This window comes from Sciurus vulgaris (genome assembly GCF_902686455.1).
Source record: "Sciurus vulgaris genome assembly, chromosome: 8".
Classification (NCBI taxonomy): Eukaryota; Metazoa; Chordata; class Mammalia; order Rodentia; family Sciuridae; genus Sciurus; species Sciurus vulgaris.
This window is the reverse complement of record NC_136468.1, coordinates 96,775,956-96,794,095: the sequence shown is the minus strand read 5'-3', so window position 1 is coordinate 96,794,095 and position 18,140 is coordinate 96,775,956. Positions and strand designations below refer to the sequence as shown.

General features: G+C 35.0%; 1 protein-coding gene across 3 annotated transcripts in view; it reads right to left on the bottom strand.

Moving 5' to 3' along the window:
* Positions 1-18,140, bottom strand: part of ANLN (anillin, actin binding protein) — a 68,664-nt gene that overhangs the window by 46,506 nt on the left and 4,018 nt on the right. For all 3 annotated transcript variants that reach the window (XM_079151162.1, XM_079151161.1, XM_079151163.1), the window contains exons 2-7: positions 16,613-16,766; positions 13,988-14,293; positions 9,158-9,540; positions 7,387-7,612; positions 5,028-5,218; positions 4,697-4,804 (exon numbers count right to left, since the gene is read on the bottom strand). In XM_079151162.1, coding sequence (XP_079007288.1) covers positions 4,697-4,804; positions 5,028-5,218; positions 7,387-7,612; positions 9,158-9,540; positions 13,988-14,293; positions 16,613-16,766 — 1,368 coding nt within the window. The remainder of the gene's footprint in view (positions 1-4,696; positions 4,805-5,027; positions 5,219-7,386; positions 7,613-9,157; positions 9,541-13,987; positions 14,294-16,612; positions 16,767-18,140) is intronic.

Sequence of the window (18,140 nt, the reverse complement as noted above, 5' to 3'; positions counted from 1 at the left end):
ACAAAGTAAATTCTCAAATGCTGTGCTGCATACTGTTTTAACCACAGACAAGGAGTCTGACAAGGGGAAAACAGATATGGCAAGAGCATTTCAGAAGTGAGACAAATGGGCTGAGACTACCTTTAGAGTAAAAATCTTTATGTGCTGTTATACAGTAAACACTCAAATACTTGTGGAGCAAATGTACAAACCAACCACTATGGTAGTAAAGGAAAGCAACCAAGCTAATTCTCAAAGGCTTAAGTCAAAGCTTTGAAAACATAAAGCCAAACAAAAATCACTATACTAAGGTTCACTGCCTTAGAATAAACTCAGCACTTAAAGTGCAAAGTTCTGGGGTCAGGTCTTGTTAGAATCCCCGGTGTCAGTACTTACCAGTTGAATCATGCTTGAACAAATGATTTACTTTCCTAAATTTCAGTCCCTCACCCAGAAAAAGGAAAATAACTTTATTACCTAATTTACAGTGCTATTGTGAGGATTCAATGATACAATGTAATAAAGGTATCCAAACACCAGGCATTCAATTGAATTGTAGGCATTCAATTCAATATTAACTATTGCAATAATCTTTTCACTTTTACCTTCTCTTCTTTATTAGTCTCACCTGCATACCGCTCTGGACTTAGTTCTCAAGTCAAACTCTGCTGCATTACCCTCTTCAAAAACTCGTGAAGTATATCCAACAAACCTCTTTCATAGCAAACAAACACCCCTAAATCTTTACCTCTTCATTAAATATTCCCTCCACTTTCATTCTACAAAAACTTGCTCTCTGGTAAAAACAGGACTTACCCCACAAACTTCTGAAATAAAGGGAGTTCTCTCACCTAAACCCTGACAACATGAGATTAGCCTCCTCATCAGTTCCTAATGATGTTTTCATGCTATTATTTATTAATTCTTTTTAAAAAAATTTTTGGGGGGTGGGGGCTGGGGATCCAACCCAGGAGTACTTTAAAACTGAGCTACATCCCCCAATTGCTTTTATTATTTTTATTTTGAGACAAGATCTTGCTAAGCTGCTGAGACTGGCCTTGAACTTGCAATCTTCCTGCCTCAGTTTCCTAAGTCATTGAGATCACAGGTGTGCACCACTGTGTCCAGCTTTAATTCTTTTAAAGCTCCTGTTCTTTGAGACCAGTCATCTGGTTATAGTGCACTCTCCCCCCTCAACCCCAACTCATTGGTGTCAGTTAATAACCCAGGAGTCTCTCCTCCACATTCTCCAACACAACTCTAGTTCAGAATATGTCATCATCCAAACAATAAAAACCTTGGCCTCTTGATTGCATGAACACTTCAACTCCAGATACTTTTACTACTGCTCCAATTCAGCTATCAACTGAAATCTGTCTGTGCTTCTCTGAAACTCCAAACCCAAATATCTCAACCTAATCACATCTCTAACCTCTCTAGCCCTCTTGCTCAGGAATTACAAGATCCCATTCTTTGGTATCATGGATATCTCTGGTTATTTGATGCTTTTCTTCCTTTCATCTCTTACCTATTTCTTACATCTTCATCCAGGATAGACCTAATGACCCTTCATTGCAACTATTATCCTACTAATATATTCAATTCCCACACCTTAACCATAGTTCCATTCCTCTTGTCTGGCAATACCCCAATCCTGGACCAACCCAACTTCTCCAAATCTATATCCAGATTCTTTTGATATGCCTAGAGAAAATTCATCTATGGAGTTTGGCTCCACGATAAATTTATGGTCTCAAGCTGGGCATACTGTTGCATGCCTGTAATCCCAAGAATTTGGGAGGCTGAGGCAGGAGGATCACAAGTTCAAAGCCAGCCTGAGTAACTTAGTGAGGTCCTAAGCAACTTTGCAAGACTGTTTCAAAATAATAAACAAAAAGGGCTGGGGATGTGGCTCAGTGGTTAAGCACCCCGGTACAAAATAAAATAAAATAAAATAAAAAATAAATAAATAAGCGTATGGTTTCACATCACATCTGAGTCTCAGCACTATTCCCTATTTTTTGTTTCTAAGTTAGTTCTTTGTTCTACCATCCTGGAAGTACTGCCCATTACCTTTCCTTTTTTACACTTGATCTTAGCAAAAGGCTGGAAGTTATCACCTTCTTTTTCTTAACAAGGAACAAAACAGGCACTATCATATGGAAAGTCCATCAATTTTCTGCCATCGTAGTCCTAAGACCACCAGTACCTGAAGTTTCACTTCTTCCTTATGTATGTATGTGTGTGTATGTGTTTTTTTGTGTGTGTATGTATCTATGAGTATGTATGTATTTTTGTAGTCCTTCGGCCTCACACATGCTAGGCAAGTGCTCTGCCACTGAGCTATACTCCTCACCCCCCGCTTTTCCTTTTTATCACACCAGATTATTCAAATTGGTTCTGTTCCCATCACTGTGCTCCAAGTTCATCCACTATCACCTCATCCCATCAATTATCACTCTCCCTTCTATCTTCTCTAACTTCTTGCTTGCTACTAGGTCTTTTCTGACTTAAGTCTCAAAAAGAACAAAACAAACACAAACTGTACCTTGCTTCTTCCTCCCCTCTAGCACCAACTGCCTTCTCCCTCCCCTTTAGAACCAAACTGCTAAGAACTGCCTACTCACTGGTTCTACTCTTTGCCTCCTCTGCCCTCCTCAGCCCATTACTACTGCATTCTACCCTCGCCACTTCACCAAAACTGCTTCGGCCACATCACAACAAACTTCCTTCAAACCCCAGTGAATTTGGTTCAACCCACACTTGGCGACACTTGACAATACTGACTACTCCTTCCCTCCCAAAGGTTTCCCTCTTCATTTGACTTTAATAATGCTGTATTCAATTACATTTTCCTCCTTTTCCTCTTGTGGAAAGGAGACTCCTGAACTCCCTATCACTTTGTTCAGAATTTTTTTCACATACATGTGCCACTGTCTGGAGAGGAACTTCACAGGTCAAATGGGAATTATATACTACAAAATAGTTTAAGAGCCATTGCCCTATACTCTCCAGAGTCATAGGAGAAAAACCATGCAACTATATATACTGGCAGGACTTCAAAAGAAAAGATAATCAACAACGTCAAATGCTGTTAATATGTCAAGCTAAAAAAAGTGGAAACAAAGTGATCACTGAAGATCACAGATGGGGAGAGGACAGTGGCAGGAGCCTGAGTGGAGAAAGTTTAAGACAGGAGAGAGGAAAAAAACTGGAGGCAGCAAGTACAGACACCTCTGTGGAAGAGTCTGCATCCAAAGGAGGCAAAGAAAGGGAGGGGCATAGGGAACCAATAGAGGTGTTGTATAAGTATTGAATACTGGTGGCAAGGATCAGCACATTCCTTCCTTCCTTCCGATACAAATTTATTGCGCTCCTATCCTCTGCATTCTCCAACTCCAGGCAGAAAGAACAGGAAGGCAACAGTAGACAGAGATATGAACACTTGGGTACATTTGAAAAAACTGCAAATACTCTGCATGGCAGGACTAAAGCATACCTTTAGAAGAGCAGGAGGAAGAGTTCAGCAAGAAATGACCATTTCAAACCAAGCAGTTCATGTGTTTTTCTCATGATGTCTATAGGGAACTCTCCAAGATTTTAAGCAAGGGAATAAGTGAATATTTGCCTTTAAAAAATATTTCTCTAGCAGTCATGAGGAAGAATTGGAGAGTAGCCAAATTAGAAACAGGGTGTCCAATACAAAACTATGGTAGTGACTATGGTAATGACAGAGAAAAACATGGACAGATTTAGAAAACTTGTAACTGGATGTATATGTTTATGTGCATGTGAAATAAGGGCAAGTGATAGGAAGGCACAGTAAATAAGGGAAAGAAGCCAAACAACTTCCAGATGAAAAAGTATACAATAAAGCCTTAAGAAGACAAAGACTACAAGGGAAAGGTTTTGCAAAGGACTTCACTAGACAATCAAGTCTAGAGTTCAGGAGTGAGATAAGCATACAATAAAGCTGAAGTCATCAGTATTTCTGCCCTTGGCTGAATTTAGATGAGATAGGGATGTTCCAGGGCAAATAAGGGGGTTGGGGGGAGGTTAAGGTCAAAATTCTGGGAAGTGTCACTTGTTAATCAAGAGAACTGATAAAAAAAACAAAATCAAGCAGATAGACCTTTCTCAAAGAATGCTGATTACATTTATTGTTCTTTTACTTTCTGTTGGTCCCCACTATATTTCTATTAGCTCAAAATAACATTCTAACACAATAGTTTGTACACAGTAAGCATGAAAATAAAATAGAACACAGTCTATATTTTAAGTGGAATTTTGTTGAAGACTGAAATTTGATAAGAATAAAGAAAAATTTAGGAGGTATGTGTTAACAGAAAGAATTTACAGATCACCTAGATATGGTATTTTGAGAGCGATAAATAGTTATCAATGAAAAAAGTAGATTCTAAAAAGCACTTTGAAACCAGCATCTCAGTAGAATATAACAATCTAAAATTTAATGATGAAAATAATTTTTTATTTGATTTTAAGGACATCAGTGAATATGGTTGAGTTCCACTGAAAGGGAAAACATCATAAGAAAAGCAGTTATTATGTACATTTAAGCAGTTTATGGAAGGAAAGTGTCACACTTAATTGAACAGGAAAGTGTGTAAAATTTTTTTTTCTACAATACAGAACTACAAATTAGGTCCCAACAGTACTTTGGTACCCAGTTCACTTTTATATCTTTTGTTTACAATACCTGCTTTGTTTCTAGTTGTTTGCTTCTTGAGCTTTCGCCTTTTTCTGCACTCCATAAATTGCCCTTGTCAAATCGGCCACGAAGACATGCTAGTTCCTTTTCACGTTCCTAAACCCATCAAAAGTAGTATTTTACACAAGAATCAGTTTTAAAATTTAAAAGTTCACACTGCAAATAGAATATAGGACAATATTTCCAATTTGCAACGAGTGACACAGAAAATCAAGATATTATTTATCTCAGAAAGACTGGTATTAGAATTCACATCTTGATTTCTAGGTTCCATGCTGAGACCATGTAATAAAAAAATGTTAAATGCAGCAAGCCATACCTGCTTGAGTTGTTGTGCTAAATGGGTAGTAGATGAACATGCGTTTTGCTTAAATAATCTTTCTTGGATGGCCTTTGTATTTGGAGTGATAATGTGAGTCCTCTGGGGTGTGCTATGAGCTGGACTTTCTTTGCTGTATTCTTGACAACGCTCTCCAAAGCGTTCCAGAAAAGGTTTAATTCCTCTTCCTCCTATAAACAAAATATGCATTTTTGGAGGCTATTCAAACTAAGCAATAATTATAATTTCTATGGGAAAAGTTCTAAATCCATTATAGTTACAATATGCTTTGATTCTACTAGGAATATTCATTCACAAAGAAAATAGTTCAAAAAATTACTATAGAATTTTATTTAATTACATGTCCTTAAATTAGGATTCAGTTCTTTAAAGAAGAAAAAACAAACAAACAATAATTTGGGATCTGGAATGTAACTCAGTAGTACCACACTAGCCTAGCATGAGCAAGGCCCAAGAAGGTTCCATTCCCAGCACCACAAGAGAAAACAAAAATTAAGAAGGTAGAGGGTTAGGGTTGTGACTCAGTGGTAGAGTGCTTGCCTAGCATGTATGAGGCACTGGGTTCGGTTCTCAGCACCGCATATAAGTAAATAAAATAAAAGGTCCATCAACAACAAAAAAATATTTTAAAAAAAGAAGGTAAGGTGAAAGGGCAGTGTGAATTAGAAAATTCTCAAATGAAACTTTAAGTGATCAGAAACAGACTATATGCAAATTAATTAATCTCTCCCTTAACAAATATGTGTCCTGACCATAATACCATAATAACCTCTAACTACTTACATTTCTACAGTTCAATTTATTTTATACTGCTTTTAGAAGTCTACTACATGAAAATCTGCAATTCCCTCCCACCACTGCAAAAAAAAATTATGAATTACCCATCTCAACAAAGGAATTTCTTAATTTTACAAAGTCTTAAAATTATACTTACTTGAAACAGTATGTTATATTTACAGTAGGGCAAATGATGTATATATGACCTCCTCCATCATATAAAAATAAGCTTAACTATGTCAAAGGTTAATAAATAATTTTCTATAAATGATCAGAGAGTAAATATTTTAGGTTTTATATATGCCATGTGGCCTCTATTGCAACTATGTCATTCTTCATTATAGCATGAAAGCAACCACAGGACACTATGTTAACAAATGGCTGTGGTTGTGTTCCAATAAAACTTTCTTTGTAAAAAAACAAAGGGCAAAATTTGTCTGTCACCATACTTTGAAGACTCCACCTATCACTTATTATCACTCTGTGCCATATCTCAAACTGCAGTCCATTACAAATGCAAAGAAACACCTAAATTAAATATCTGAGAACATGGTAATATGATTCTGATTACACACAGTAACCAAGAATAATAAAAAGAATGCTTCTTATCTAAGCCTTAAATTTTTAGAAAACTGAGAATAACTAGTCCTATTCCAAGTGGAGATATTGCTTCCAATTCCTCTTTTTGGGGGATGTGGGGCTGCTGGGGATTGAACCCAGGGTCCTGTAAATGCTAGGCAAGCATTCCACTTCTGAGCAACTCCCCAACCCCTTATTTCTAATTTTCATTGCAGTTTATCTGGAAACTGACTACTGATTTCTACCTCTCCCATTCATCTCTCTGTCTACTTTCCCTTTAGAATGAGTAGTTTCTGGAAAGATTTATTTTTAAGAATTAAAATAGTCTTTCCCATGAAAAAGAATAGAGTTCAAAGTTAACAATAGCACCATATATTTGCACCATTTTTTTCAGTTGTGCATTTCTCAATCAATAATATGTGGATTATGCCAGGAGATAAAAGTTCCTCATAATATGAGCATTCATGGAGCATCAGTTTACTATGGTAAGAAATATGAACTTCGACTTGCATGGATTCACACACAGTATATACATGTAAAGATAACTGGGAGTGGAGTCATTTGTATGCACATTCACTTCTCTCTGCTTCTGGGGTGACTTCATAATGAAGGTTAAGAAAGACTGCTCTGCACACTTGGTTACAAGAATGTTTTTTCATTTATGCCCCTAAAATGTGGTTCCCAGTTTAATGCTTTTCTGCATTAAAATTAGTTTTAAAAGTATCTAGCACGGTTATCCCAGGAAAAGCATGTTTAAATTGTTAAAATGAAACAGGGCAAAAACTATGTCCAATTAATGAGCTAGTCTATGCTAATGAACATTCATTCAATCAAATAAAGCTCAATAAGAAGTCAGAATGTTTGGGCACTTGCCTTGGCAAACCAACATTCTTATCACTCACAATTAGAAATATTCAAATGCTGAGAACATATCTTAAATATAGTCAGCAGCAGCTTTATATTTAAAAAAAAAATACATAACCTGGTGTTGTAGATTTGTCTTTAGATTGAGACTGCAGACAAATTTCTGTATTTACTTCTTCTTTGGAGAGAACTGTCTGGGATAAAGCTGGCTTCACAACTGGTTTCAAATCCTCTGTTCTCAAAGGATTAACAGGAGTTTTTTTAAGTAGCTCAGGATTTTGTACCTCACAATTTTTAGCATTGGTGATGGATGTAGAGGATTTCACTGGGGAACAAGTAGCTTTCTGAAACATGATAACACTTAAGGTAAACAATAACATTCATAATATTTATAGGTAGTCCTATAACGAAACAATTTAAATCCTATTTACTTGGTAACTCCTATACAAGACTTATGCAAAGAATTCATGGCCTCTAATAGTTCAAACTGGTTTGAAAAAAATCAACTTACAAAATGGTAGCATTTAAATTATAATATGTAGTTTAGTCCACATAATATACTGATTCCCTATTTTAGTATTTTTATTGTATTCTTAACTATAGTAGAACAAGTTACAGATTTAATATGTATTTTGATTAAGTTAATATTGATTCAACGAAATACAGGTTGAGTATCCCTCATCCAAAATGCTTGGAACTTAGAAGTGTTTCAAATTTTGGACTTTTTCAATTTCAGAATATTTGTAACAAAGTATCTTGGAGGGTGTGACACAAGTCTAAACATATATAGCTTAATGGCAAGAGTGCTTGCCTAGCACACAAGAAGCCATGGGTTCAATTCCCAGCACACACACACCCAAAAAAAAAAAAAGAAAAAAGGAAACCAATAAAAACAAAATTTACTTGTTTCATATACACCTAAGTACATACCCTGTAGTTAATTTTATTTAATATTTTTAATAATTTTATGCATAAAACGAGGTTTCTTGGTGTGGAATTTTCTACTTGTAGTATCATGTCAGCACTCAAAGTTTCAGAATTTGAAGCATTTAGGATTTCAGATTCTCAGATTAGGAATGCTCAACCTATAGTACTATGTGCTTGATGGCTAACTATAAATAAATTATTCAAAATTTATGATGAAGAGAGGCACTATGCTAAGTGCTTTATGCATATTAACTTTTTCAGCCCTGCCAATAACCTTTTTCCCCCATTTTACATAAAGAAAAATAAGATTTTGCAAAATTAAGTAATTTTTACAAAGACATACTTCTAATTATGTGAGAAAACTGTAACTGAATACTGGTCGAATTTCAAAGATTCTACACTAAAAGACAGTGGTCAAGATCATGATACTTTTTTCACATTGTTTTAAAAAACTATCAAGGTGATACACATATAGTGAAAAAGTTTCAAATATTTGAAAGAATATACAATGAAAGTATCATCCCAATAGTCCTGTTAGGCAATTTGCCTTCCTGAAGGCAACTAATTTATTTATTACATCTTTCCAGAAATATTCAATATCTTATAATTATTTGTATCTATAAAGTATTCTAATGGAGGAATTAATTTTTAGAACTTCCCTTCCCCTTGATGACCAAGAGGCTCTGCCATTGCATTATATGCTTTGGATCCTTATATGCTTTTACATTTATCATTTCATTATATGCTTTTTCATTAACTAGTGTAATTTCAGTTGCAAAATGCTAATTTATCTTGGGATAGGTTACCAAACTTATGATTTTCACTTTCTAAAAAACTAATATTCTAAAAATATGAATATTCCATGCATATACTATAAAATAAATACCTACATACATATGTAATCATTACTACTCACAACAAAAAAGAAAAGATTTCCAAAGACCCAAATGGTATTGACTCACCAAAGAGCTGGAAACTGAGGCATTAACCGAAGACTCATTAGCAGCACTAGAGGATGGGGCTTTATTCAAAGAGGCATCGCCATCGCTTTGGGAACAGCATGTAGCTTCCTGCTTAACACTGCTGCTATTGATCCTAGCAGATGCTCCACTTGCAGAGGAAAATTTGGATAAACAAGCAGTACCAGGCTGTTCTTGTACACTGTTTTGCTTTGCAGATGAGTAACTTACATCATCTTCCCAGGAGCAAATCGTTGCAGCAAGGTTGGCTAGACGGCCCCTTCTCCCAAGTGGGGTTGCTGAAGCATCCAAAAGGGGTGGTCTGGGAGGGGAGGCTGCCTTTTCCTCAGATGGCAATGGTAAGAGTGAGCTTTCGGGTATATCATCTGAAAATATTTTCAATAAAAGTTAAAAACCATGTTCAAGAGTTATACTTATGTATAATAACAGGATTTCATATAAAATGTTTATAAATCAGATTTAATAAGTTTAAGAATCAGTGAAAGCTTTCATATGTATGAAATACCAAGCTACTTAAATTTAACAGTATTTCTTCAAATCAAATGATACCTAATCTAAATTTAAAAAGAAAATACTATTGGGCTAGAGTGTGGCTCAGTGGTAGAGCGCTTGCCTGGCATGCGTGAGGCCCTGAGTTCAATACTCAGCACCACATATAAATAAATAAAATAAAGATCCATTGACAACTAAAAATATATTAAAAAAAAAAACACTGTTAACACCCACTGTTTTCAATTTATTAATCTATTATAGATAGATACCACATGTTTAAGGCTATACTTTTGAAGTTAATTAATGATATTACAGCACTGCACAACTTAAGATTAAATATCCCACGAGCACTTTTTATTTTAAAAATCAGACCAGTGCCATACAACAGAATTTTCTGATGATTAAGTTACGTATCTATGCTGTTCAATATCAGAACCATTAGTCACTCATAGTTAATGAGCACTTGAACTCAGAAACTAAATTTTATTTTACTTTAATTAATTTAAATATAAATATTACATATACCTAAAGGATACTATTTGGATAGCACAGAATTAAACCAAATCAAAAGTTTTTCTGCAATTACTTCATTTGGAGATAAATTCCAAATAGTGATGATTTAACTGATGTAGGATCTAGACCGGTATGCACAGGGAAGTATGTATACAGGGAAGTCAAAGTTCATGGCACTTCCTATTCCACAAATTCAAAGAAAGAGGTACCCCTCCTTCTGTTTAAGGCTTCTACCCCTACCCGCATTTTCAATTCTATCCCCTCCAAAACCTTCTATGGGATCTTGCTCCAAACAACCCTCTTCCTCTCTACAAACTCTCTCTACTCTGCACATTAAGGATCTTTCATCTTAAAAATAAAAATAAGCATCTTTCATCAACATTCATACTGTTAATCCCACTATTATGTATAATTACATTGTACCTATAAAAATTTTTAAATAAAAATTTGAAAACCATTCATGTTCTTCAAATATGCAATATTGTCTCTTTCCCTGTGCAATATTCAGTCACCATTCATATCACCTGCCTACTCCACTGCTCTGAAGTTGGTTTTGCTATTGTCACTATATGCCAGTATATAATATACACTGTTATTTCTTGACATTCCTAAAATATATCATTTCTTTCCCATTTAAGACATCATCTTTACGAGCTTTCTATCTCCATAGCCTATTGTCTTCCAACTGCCAGCTACCTCCACTTGGGTCTCCCACAGATGTCTCAAATAACATATCTGAAGTAGAAATCACCCCCAATACCATACTCTTCCTCTCAGCAAATAACCTCACCAACTGCTCAGTCATTGAGACTAGGAATCTCAATGACTACCCTTCATCTAGTCATTAAGTCCTATGGATTTTGCCTCCTAAATCTCTCAAATCCACTTTCTCCTCTTCACTTCCACAAGACTTCATCATTGTGCACCTAGATTATGGTATTAGCTTTCTAACTGGGATTCCTGCTTTAAATCTCTGCCCTGTCCAATTTCCTCTCAATTTGGATGCCAGAGTGATCTTTCTAAAACACTTGTGTACTTTAAACTGTACTGGTACTTACCCCATCACCTCTGGTTAAACCCAACCAGGCCTTTTTCATATTTTTGCTTTCCTACCACAGGTGCTATACAACAAATGCCAGCTCTTCATACACAGTATGTTCATGTTATTTACCTCTTTTTTTTTCCCTAATTTATCTTATCTAAAACAAGCTGCTTCAAAATCTAGTTTATCAGCTTTTCTACCCCCAGAAAAGTTCCCTAACTACACTTTCCTTATGATACACTTTCACAAACTTCTATCATTTTCCTTAGAGTAAGCCCTGCCTCTAAGAGGATGACAGTTTTATTGTATTGTTTTTGGAATGGGCTTAATATATCTCTGGCTCTTTCTCTATCAGAAAGAAAGGCTTCAGATAAATTAAATTTTAGTATAAGTCCTCAAACATTAACTGATTTATACCCATAGTTCTGTTTAGAATTCACTAAACCATTTATTACAAACATTTGAATCACAATTTTCATTTCTTAAAATCTAGAGCATATTGTGCCTTAATGAGATTTATTGTCAAGACTGAGGCATTTGCTAATATTTGCTTTTAAAATATTCAAAAATCACTGCAATGATGCATTATGCCCTAGAATTTTTAGGACCCTGGTTGTTTTTTGACCATGTGTAACACAGCTACAACCTTTTTTGTTCTTGTCTGGTTTTTAATTAAGAAAAATATACACTTTGCTACCCATGAATATTTCCAATAAGACAGAAATGGAATGTTTACCTGTCAGACACATTTACTCATTACTCTCCTCAGGCTTTACAAAGAACATGCTTAACCTCATCCACTGTTAAAATTAATAGGTAGATGACACCATAAACTATGTGAACTCCATTATGTGCCCAAAAAGCATCAGGGAGGTCAAAGTTGGAAATAGGTCAGAGCTGGAAATAGAGGTTTAGGGTCAAACCATTGGACCAGGGTTCCTGGCCTCTATGAACCTGGTTTCCTCTTCTATAAAATAAAGGTAATAGTGTTATATATCTTATAAGATTATTTTACAAATTACATACTATTAGAATAAAAAATATTTATACTACATTAAAACAAGAAAAAAATTACAATGCCTACCATATTAATGCCATAGTTGCTCTTGAGATTAAGATCATCACTGCCAGAACACATAATTGTAAAGTACTGTCCAATAATTATCAAAATTTTAGTTAAAAGAATTCATAGTAATGGAAGAATGCCTAAAATATATGTAATTCATCCATTTCTTCAGATCACTGGATCTCAATTCTGGCTATGCATCAGAAGTAAAGAACTTTTTAAAAATAAAAAAGCATACCTAGGGCTCCACTGTACTTTTAAGATTTTAATCCAACAGTCTAAGTGATTTTGAATACATGGGCCAGCTTAAGAGCCACAACTTGAAGAATGCTTCCTTAGATAAAAAAGCAGAGTTGTATACCTGGACAATACTGTCTACCAGCACTGTGCTATTACCTGTACTATGCTGTCAACTTATAATGAACTATCTGCCTGCACACAACTTCTCCTAAAATGAACTGTTCCCGCACTGAGCTAACAACCTGCCCAGAGCTGTGTACCAGTACTTAAGCTACCTCACTACATCGTGCTGTCTATCTGTACTCAGCTGTCTACCTGCACTACCGGCTCACAACTAAACTGTTTGGAGCCAGGTCATCTTCCTACCTTGAGAAACCTTACAGGTTTATTTTAGGTATATCTTTACAAAGAAGACACAATATCCTCTTTGAGGACATGTGGGAAAAAGTTCTCTCAAGTGTTATTGTCAATGAAGGTTCTGCTTTTAGCTTATAAACATTACACTGATAGTTGTTTTACCTCTTTGCATTGGCTGCTAGCAAGAGGAGGAGGACCTTAGGGCCTGTATGTAATAAACTAACTTTACCTTTCACTTCTGTGTTTTTCCTTTTCATATTTTCTCTTCACCCTGATTTCCTTATTTTTCTTATTTAACAATACAGGTAGTTTTGAAAGTCAACTCAATTTTTTTGTTTTGTTTTGTTTTGGTTTTTTTTGGAACAAGTCAGAAGACAAAATTGATCACAGCATGAATAATCTTGCTGCATAATTGTTGATTTACTTCTCAGTCATCTCATCTGATTAGAGGTGCATGAAAGGCAAAAATTCCACCACTTCAGGTCTGGGGCTGTAGCGTTGGGGCTATAGCTCAGCGGCAGAACACTTGCCTGGCATGTGTGAGGCACTGGGTTCCATCTTCAGCACCCCATAAAAATAAACAAAAATAAAATCTACAACCACAAAAAGTTAAAAAATAAGAATCCCATCGCTTCATCTCTTTACTGTAGCATAAGAATATGCTCTGCAGATGCTCCATGTTGTTTTTGACATTTTTCTCTCTCCTACTAAAAAGCATTGTATATATCTTATTACTGAAGTATATTTAATTAGTGAATCCATGAAATAGGACTCCTTAAATACAGAGCTAAGAGTCAGCAATACTAATAATACCAAGTCTAGTTTTTTCTCTACCAGTTTCATTGCAAACAGAAGGTAATTCAGTTATAAGGTCAGTTTCTGTGAACTAGTCCAAGAACCTCTTCTGATCTACTTCAATAAGGACATAACCAACTTAAAAATAAACTATAGGTATACAAGCCACTTGCAAGCAAATGATACTCTTACATATAGATTAAACAAAGCATTTATCTATCACATGTTAACTAATAAAAATTTCAAAATGATAAACTGAATATTACTGAAAGAGATTTATAGACCAAGCCATCTATAGAACTTTTACCTGTCTTATCATTATCCCAATGTCGCCGTTGTTCTGCAAGTTTTTGCATTCGTGTTTTAACTGAAGAGCCTGTGGTTGCATCCAATCTTGAGTTCAGCCCTCTCCCCACACCTAGCAGTGATGCTGGAACAGTCACAGAATCACTGACATTAGCTGATGCTTGTGGCTGCACCTGAGGAGACACAGGACTTGGAGAACAAGATTTTGTAGTAGTTGACTCAACTGGTTGTTTATTTTCCACATCAGAAACTTCAGTGCTGTCAGAACAACGTTTTTTTGATGGTGATGGCTTTGTAGAAGATTTCTCTAGATGAAAAAGAATAAATAAAAAAGAACATTCAAAAATCTGTAATTTCTCAGGGGACTGTAGGAGGGTAAGGGAAGAATAAAGGAACTTTGGATTGCAGAGATGGAAATGGGGTGAGATGGGGTGGGAAAGGAAAGATAGTAGACTGAAACAGACATTATTACCCTATGTACATGAATGGTGTAAATCCACTTTGTGTACAACCACAGAAATGAAAAGTCATACCCCATTTGTGTATAATGAATCAAAATGCAGTCTGTAAAACTAAAAAAAAATTAAAAAAAAATAAAATCACTGCCTAAGCAATGTAATATCTTTAAGTAGCAACCTTAGAATGTCCTCTCATATAAATAATTATTATTTGTGCTCTTCTACACCAAGGAGTAAACAATGTCAAATGAGAAAAAAAGTAAAAAATAAAAAAAAAAATTAAAATTAAAAAAAAAATCTGTAATTTCTTACAGCATGAAAACTTGAAGTAGGTAAAAACAAATTAATAAATCATGTTTCTTTAATACTTTCATTGTTTTTAATTACAAGAAAAATATAAAAACTCTAGTCTCTCAGTAACTTAGAAATCTGATATGAAAAATTTATTTTAAGTGAACATGTAATTTATGGTTTAATAATTCTACTGAAAAGAAATTTAATATTCTTAAGATACATGCATAATACTTGACATAGTTAAGACAATAGGAAATGAAAAGTGCATACTTGCAGAATAAGCAAGTGTCCTAAGAAATATTAAAGATCATATAATCAAATCATTTCATTTTTTTTTTAGAGAAGATAAATCAAGCAGGAGAAATTAAATTATCCAACTAAAGTCATACAGCTGAAGTAAGGGTAGAAAACAGATTTTCTGGTTTTTGAAATAATCTTCATGGGCATGTGAAGGGTAGAAGGGCATGTGACTTAAGGTTTAGGAGAGGAATGGACTAGAACAAGCAACTGAATTACATGGCCAATATCACACAAATTCATCAGTACAGATATTAAACATTTTACATTTTAAGCTTCTATAAACACCCACAAAATAAGTGAAAAGGCCCTAAAACAAAAAGGAGGTATCCAAATATAAAACGTATTACTTCTACCCAGGAATGACTTTCAATATATCTCAGAAAAATTAATATTTTAAAAACTAAGAATGTGAATTTCATATAAGGTCATTTTCATTGGCTTTCGAACTAAGTGTTCTGTTGTGGCAGTAACCAAAGTACTATAAACAGGAAGTCATGACTGCCCTCAGCAACACCAATGTAATCAAATACAGTCATAATACTTTCTGATCTTTGGTAACTCATTTATGGAATTACCTTGTAGAAATTCATCTAACCACTTCTTAAAAAATGTTTCTATGTTAACATGCAACATTGCCTGCAAGTTTACAGAATTCGGCAAGTTTACAGTAAATATTTCCACTTAAGTATCAAAATGAAGTTCCATACACTAGTTTTCAAGTATATAATACTCATTAGAACAAATTTGTGTCACAGAAAAAAGGATCCTAGATGGGGCCAGATCCCTGTTTCTGGCTGAATACCAAAAATATGTAACGTATTTCCCTCTCTCCTTTCAGAATGTAAAAATACGCAAAAATAATTCTCCTTCCAAGGTTAGCTTCCAAAATAACTAAGCCAGCACAGTGGCCTCTTCTCTTTTTTAGTAACATTGTTTTTCCCTTTGTAATAATTTTTTGTATATGTATTTTAAAGTTGTACTAAGGAAAATTATCTCTAGGCTTTTCCATACTCCAGAAAAAGTCTAAAACAGCTCGCTGATACTACTTGAGGATGCCAGAATTTAGGGAAGAATTGGATAAGATTCCAGGTGAATTTGGAATGGGGTGCTTGTGTATTCTACCATGTCTAGAGATTAACAACCTAAATTTCAAGCCCAGTCCTATAAAGTTGGTTCAGCAAACACAGGATGAAAAAGGCTCATTAAACCTCAAGCATTTGCAAGCAGTCTGCCTCTTGCTGTCTTATTCATATGAGATACCATCTGACATGAGTGATCAGCTACTCTGGGACTGTTGGGATGAAAAACTTCATAGCACTGCAAGTATAAAATGTTACTATGCGCCTTTATTTTTCTTCCATTGGGGCTTTTACGAATAACTAGAATTGAAGAAAATAAACTTCAACTAATTTATTTTAAATATTTCTTAAATTCTGCTAGTCTAAAAGGTTCTAGGTCCTTAGAGGCATATTTATTTCCAAAAGACTTGGTTCTTCTGCATGCATAATGAACTTTTCACATATATCTTTTTAAAAAAAATTCAAATTTTACTTTTCCCCCACAAAGTCTTTTACCTTCACCACCAGATAGGGACTGCTGGTTACTTGCTTCTGAAAGTGGCTCTCTGGCTCGCTTAGCATGAGTGACAGACCTTGCTGCCGCTGTGGGCCTCTCCGCCATCTTTTTCTGAAGATTCTCTCTCCTAGCACGGGTTCGTTCAAGCAGTTTCTAAATTTATATCAGAGAATGTTAAAATACAAGGTTAGTCAAAGATTCACAAAACTCCAGGTGTCTTTCAAAATCACCAAATGCTATGTATGATAATAGTTAAAATACATTCCAAAGGTTAAATTCTAAGTTACTAAGTCTAAATGAGCGCCCCAATATCAGAACTGTTACAGATTAAATGTGAATATTAAGGATTAAAAAAATTTATAAAAATAGCCATATAAGATTTTAAATGATTACAAGTTTCCTTCTGCTGACATCAAAAGTTAAAATCTATTTTCTCACCCTTGTGATTTGCTTTGACCAATAAACTATGGCAGCAGTGATGTTCTACATGACTTCCAATCCTAGACCTCATGAAGCCACACAATTTCTGTTCTCCCTCCCTTAGGATATTGCCCCATGTGAAAAAGCCCAGGTTAAGTGAGTTGGAAAAAACATGGTTTCACTGACAGTCAGTATCAACCACCAGATCCATAAGTAAGGTCATTTTAGACTATCTAGTCCCAGATAATTTGCCAAAACACTAAGAAATCCTACATGACCCTAGGGAAGAACAGCAGAAGAACAGACCAGCTGAGCCCAACACAAACTGCTGACCCACTGAATAATGAGAAATAAAGCAGCTATGGTTTTAAATCGATATGTTAGGCAGAAAAATGGTTCCCCAAAGATGTTTATATACTAATCCTTACCTGTGAAGGTTATCTTAGAACAAAAGGAACTTTGGGGATGTGATTAAGAATCTTCAGAGGGAGAGATTATCCTGGATTATATGGATGGGCCCATATAATCACAATAGCCCTTAGAAAAGGAGGGAGGAATATCAGAATCAGGAAAAATTTGATAGAAAAATAGGTCTGAATGGTGATTAGTAGCTTTGAAGATGGAGAAAGGAGCCACAAACCAAGGAAGGCAAGAATCTCTAGAAATCAGAAAAAGGCAAGGAAATGGAATTTCCCCAACAGCCTCCAGAAGAAATGAAATCTTAGCCCCCAAACACTTGATTTTAACTCAGTCAAATCCATTTCAGACTGTGATCTACAGAACTGAAACATAATAAATGTGTTATTTTAAACCACTAAATATATGGTAATGTGTTATGGCAGCAAAATTAATATAGGCACTAAGATAGGAGATCGTGGCAAGCAGCAAGAGATAGCTGGCATATTAGTCCTTTCATAAGATACCTCCTAAGAGAGAAAAGAAGAAAATACAATCTTATGTTTTATTTAATTAAGCATCCACACATAATGAAATAGTTTTAAGTTCAAATTTTAGCCATCCTGTAAACTGATAAATACTCTTTTCCTGCTTTGAATTACCTAATGTTCCTATTTGAATCAGTGTGATGTAAAACAATTTATTCTCTTT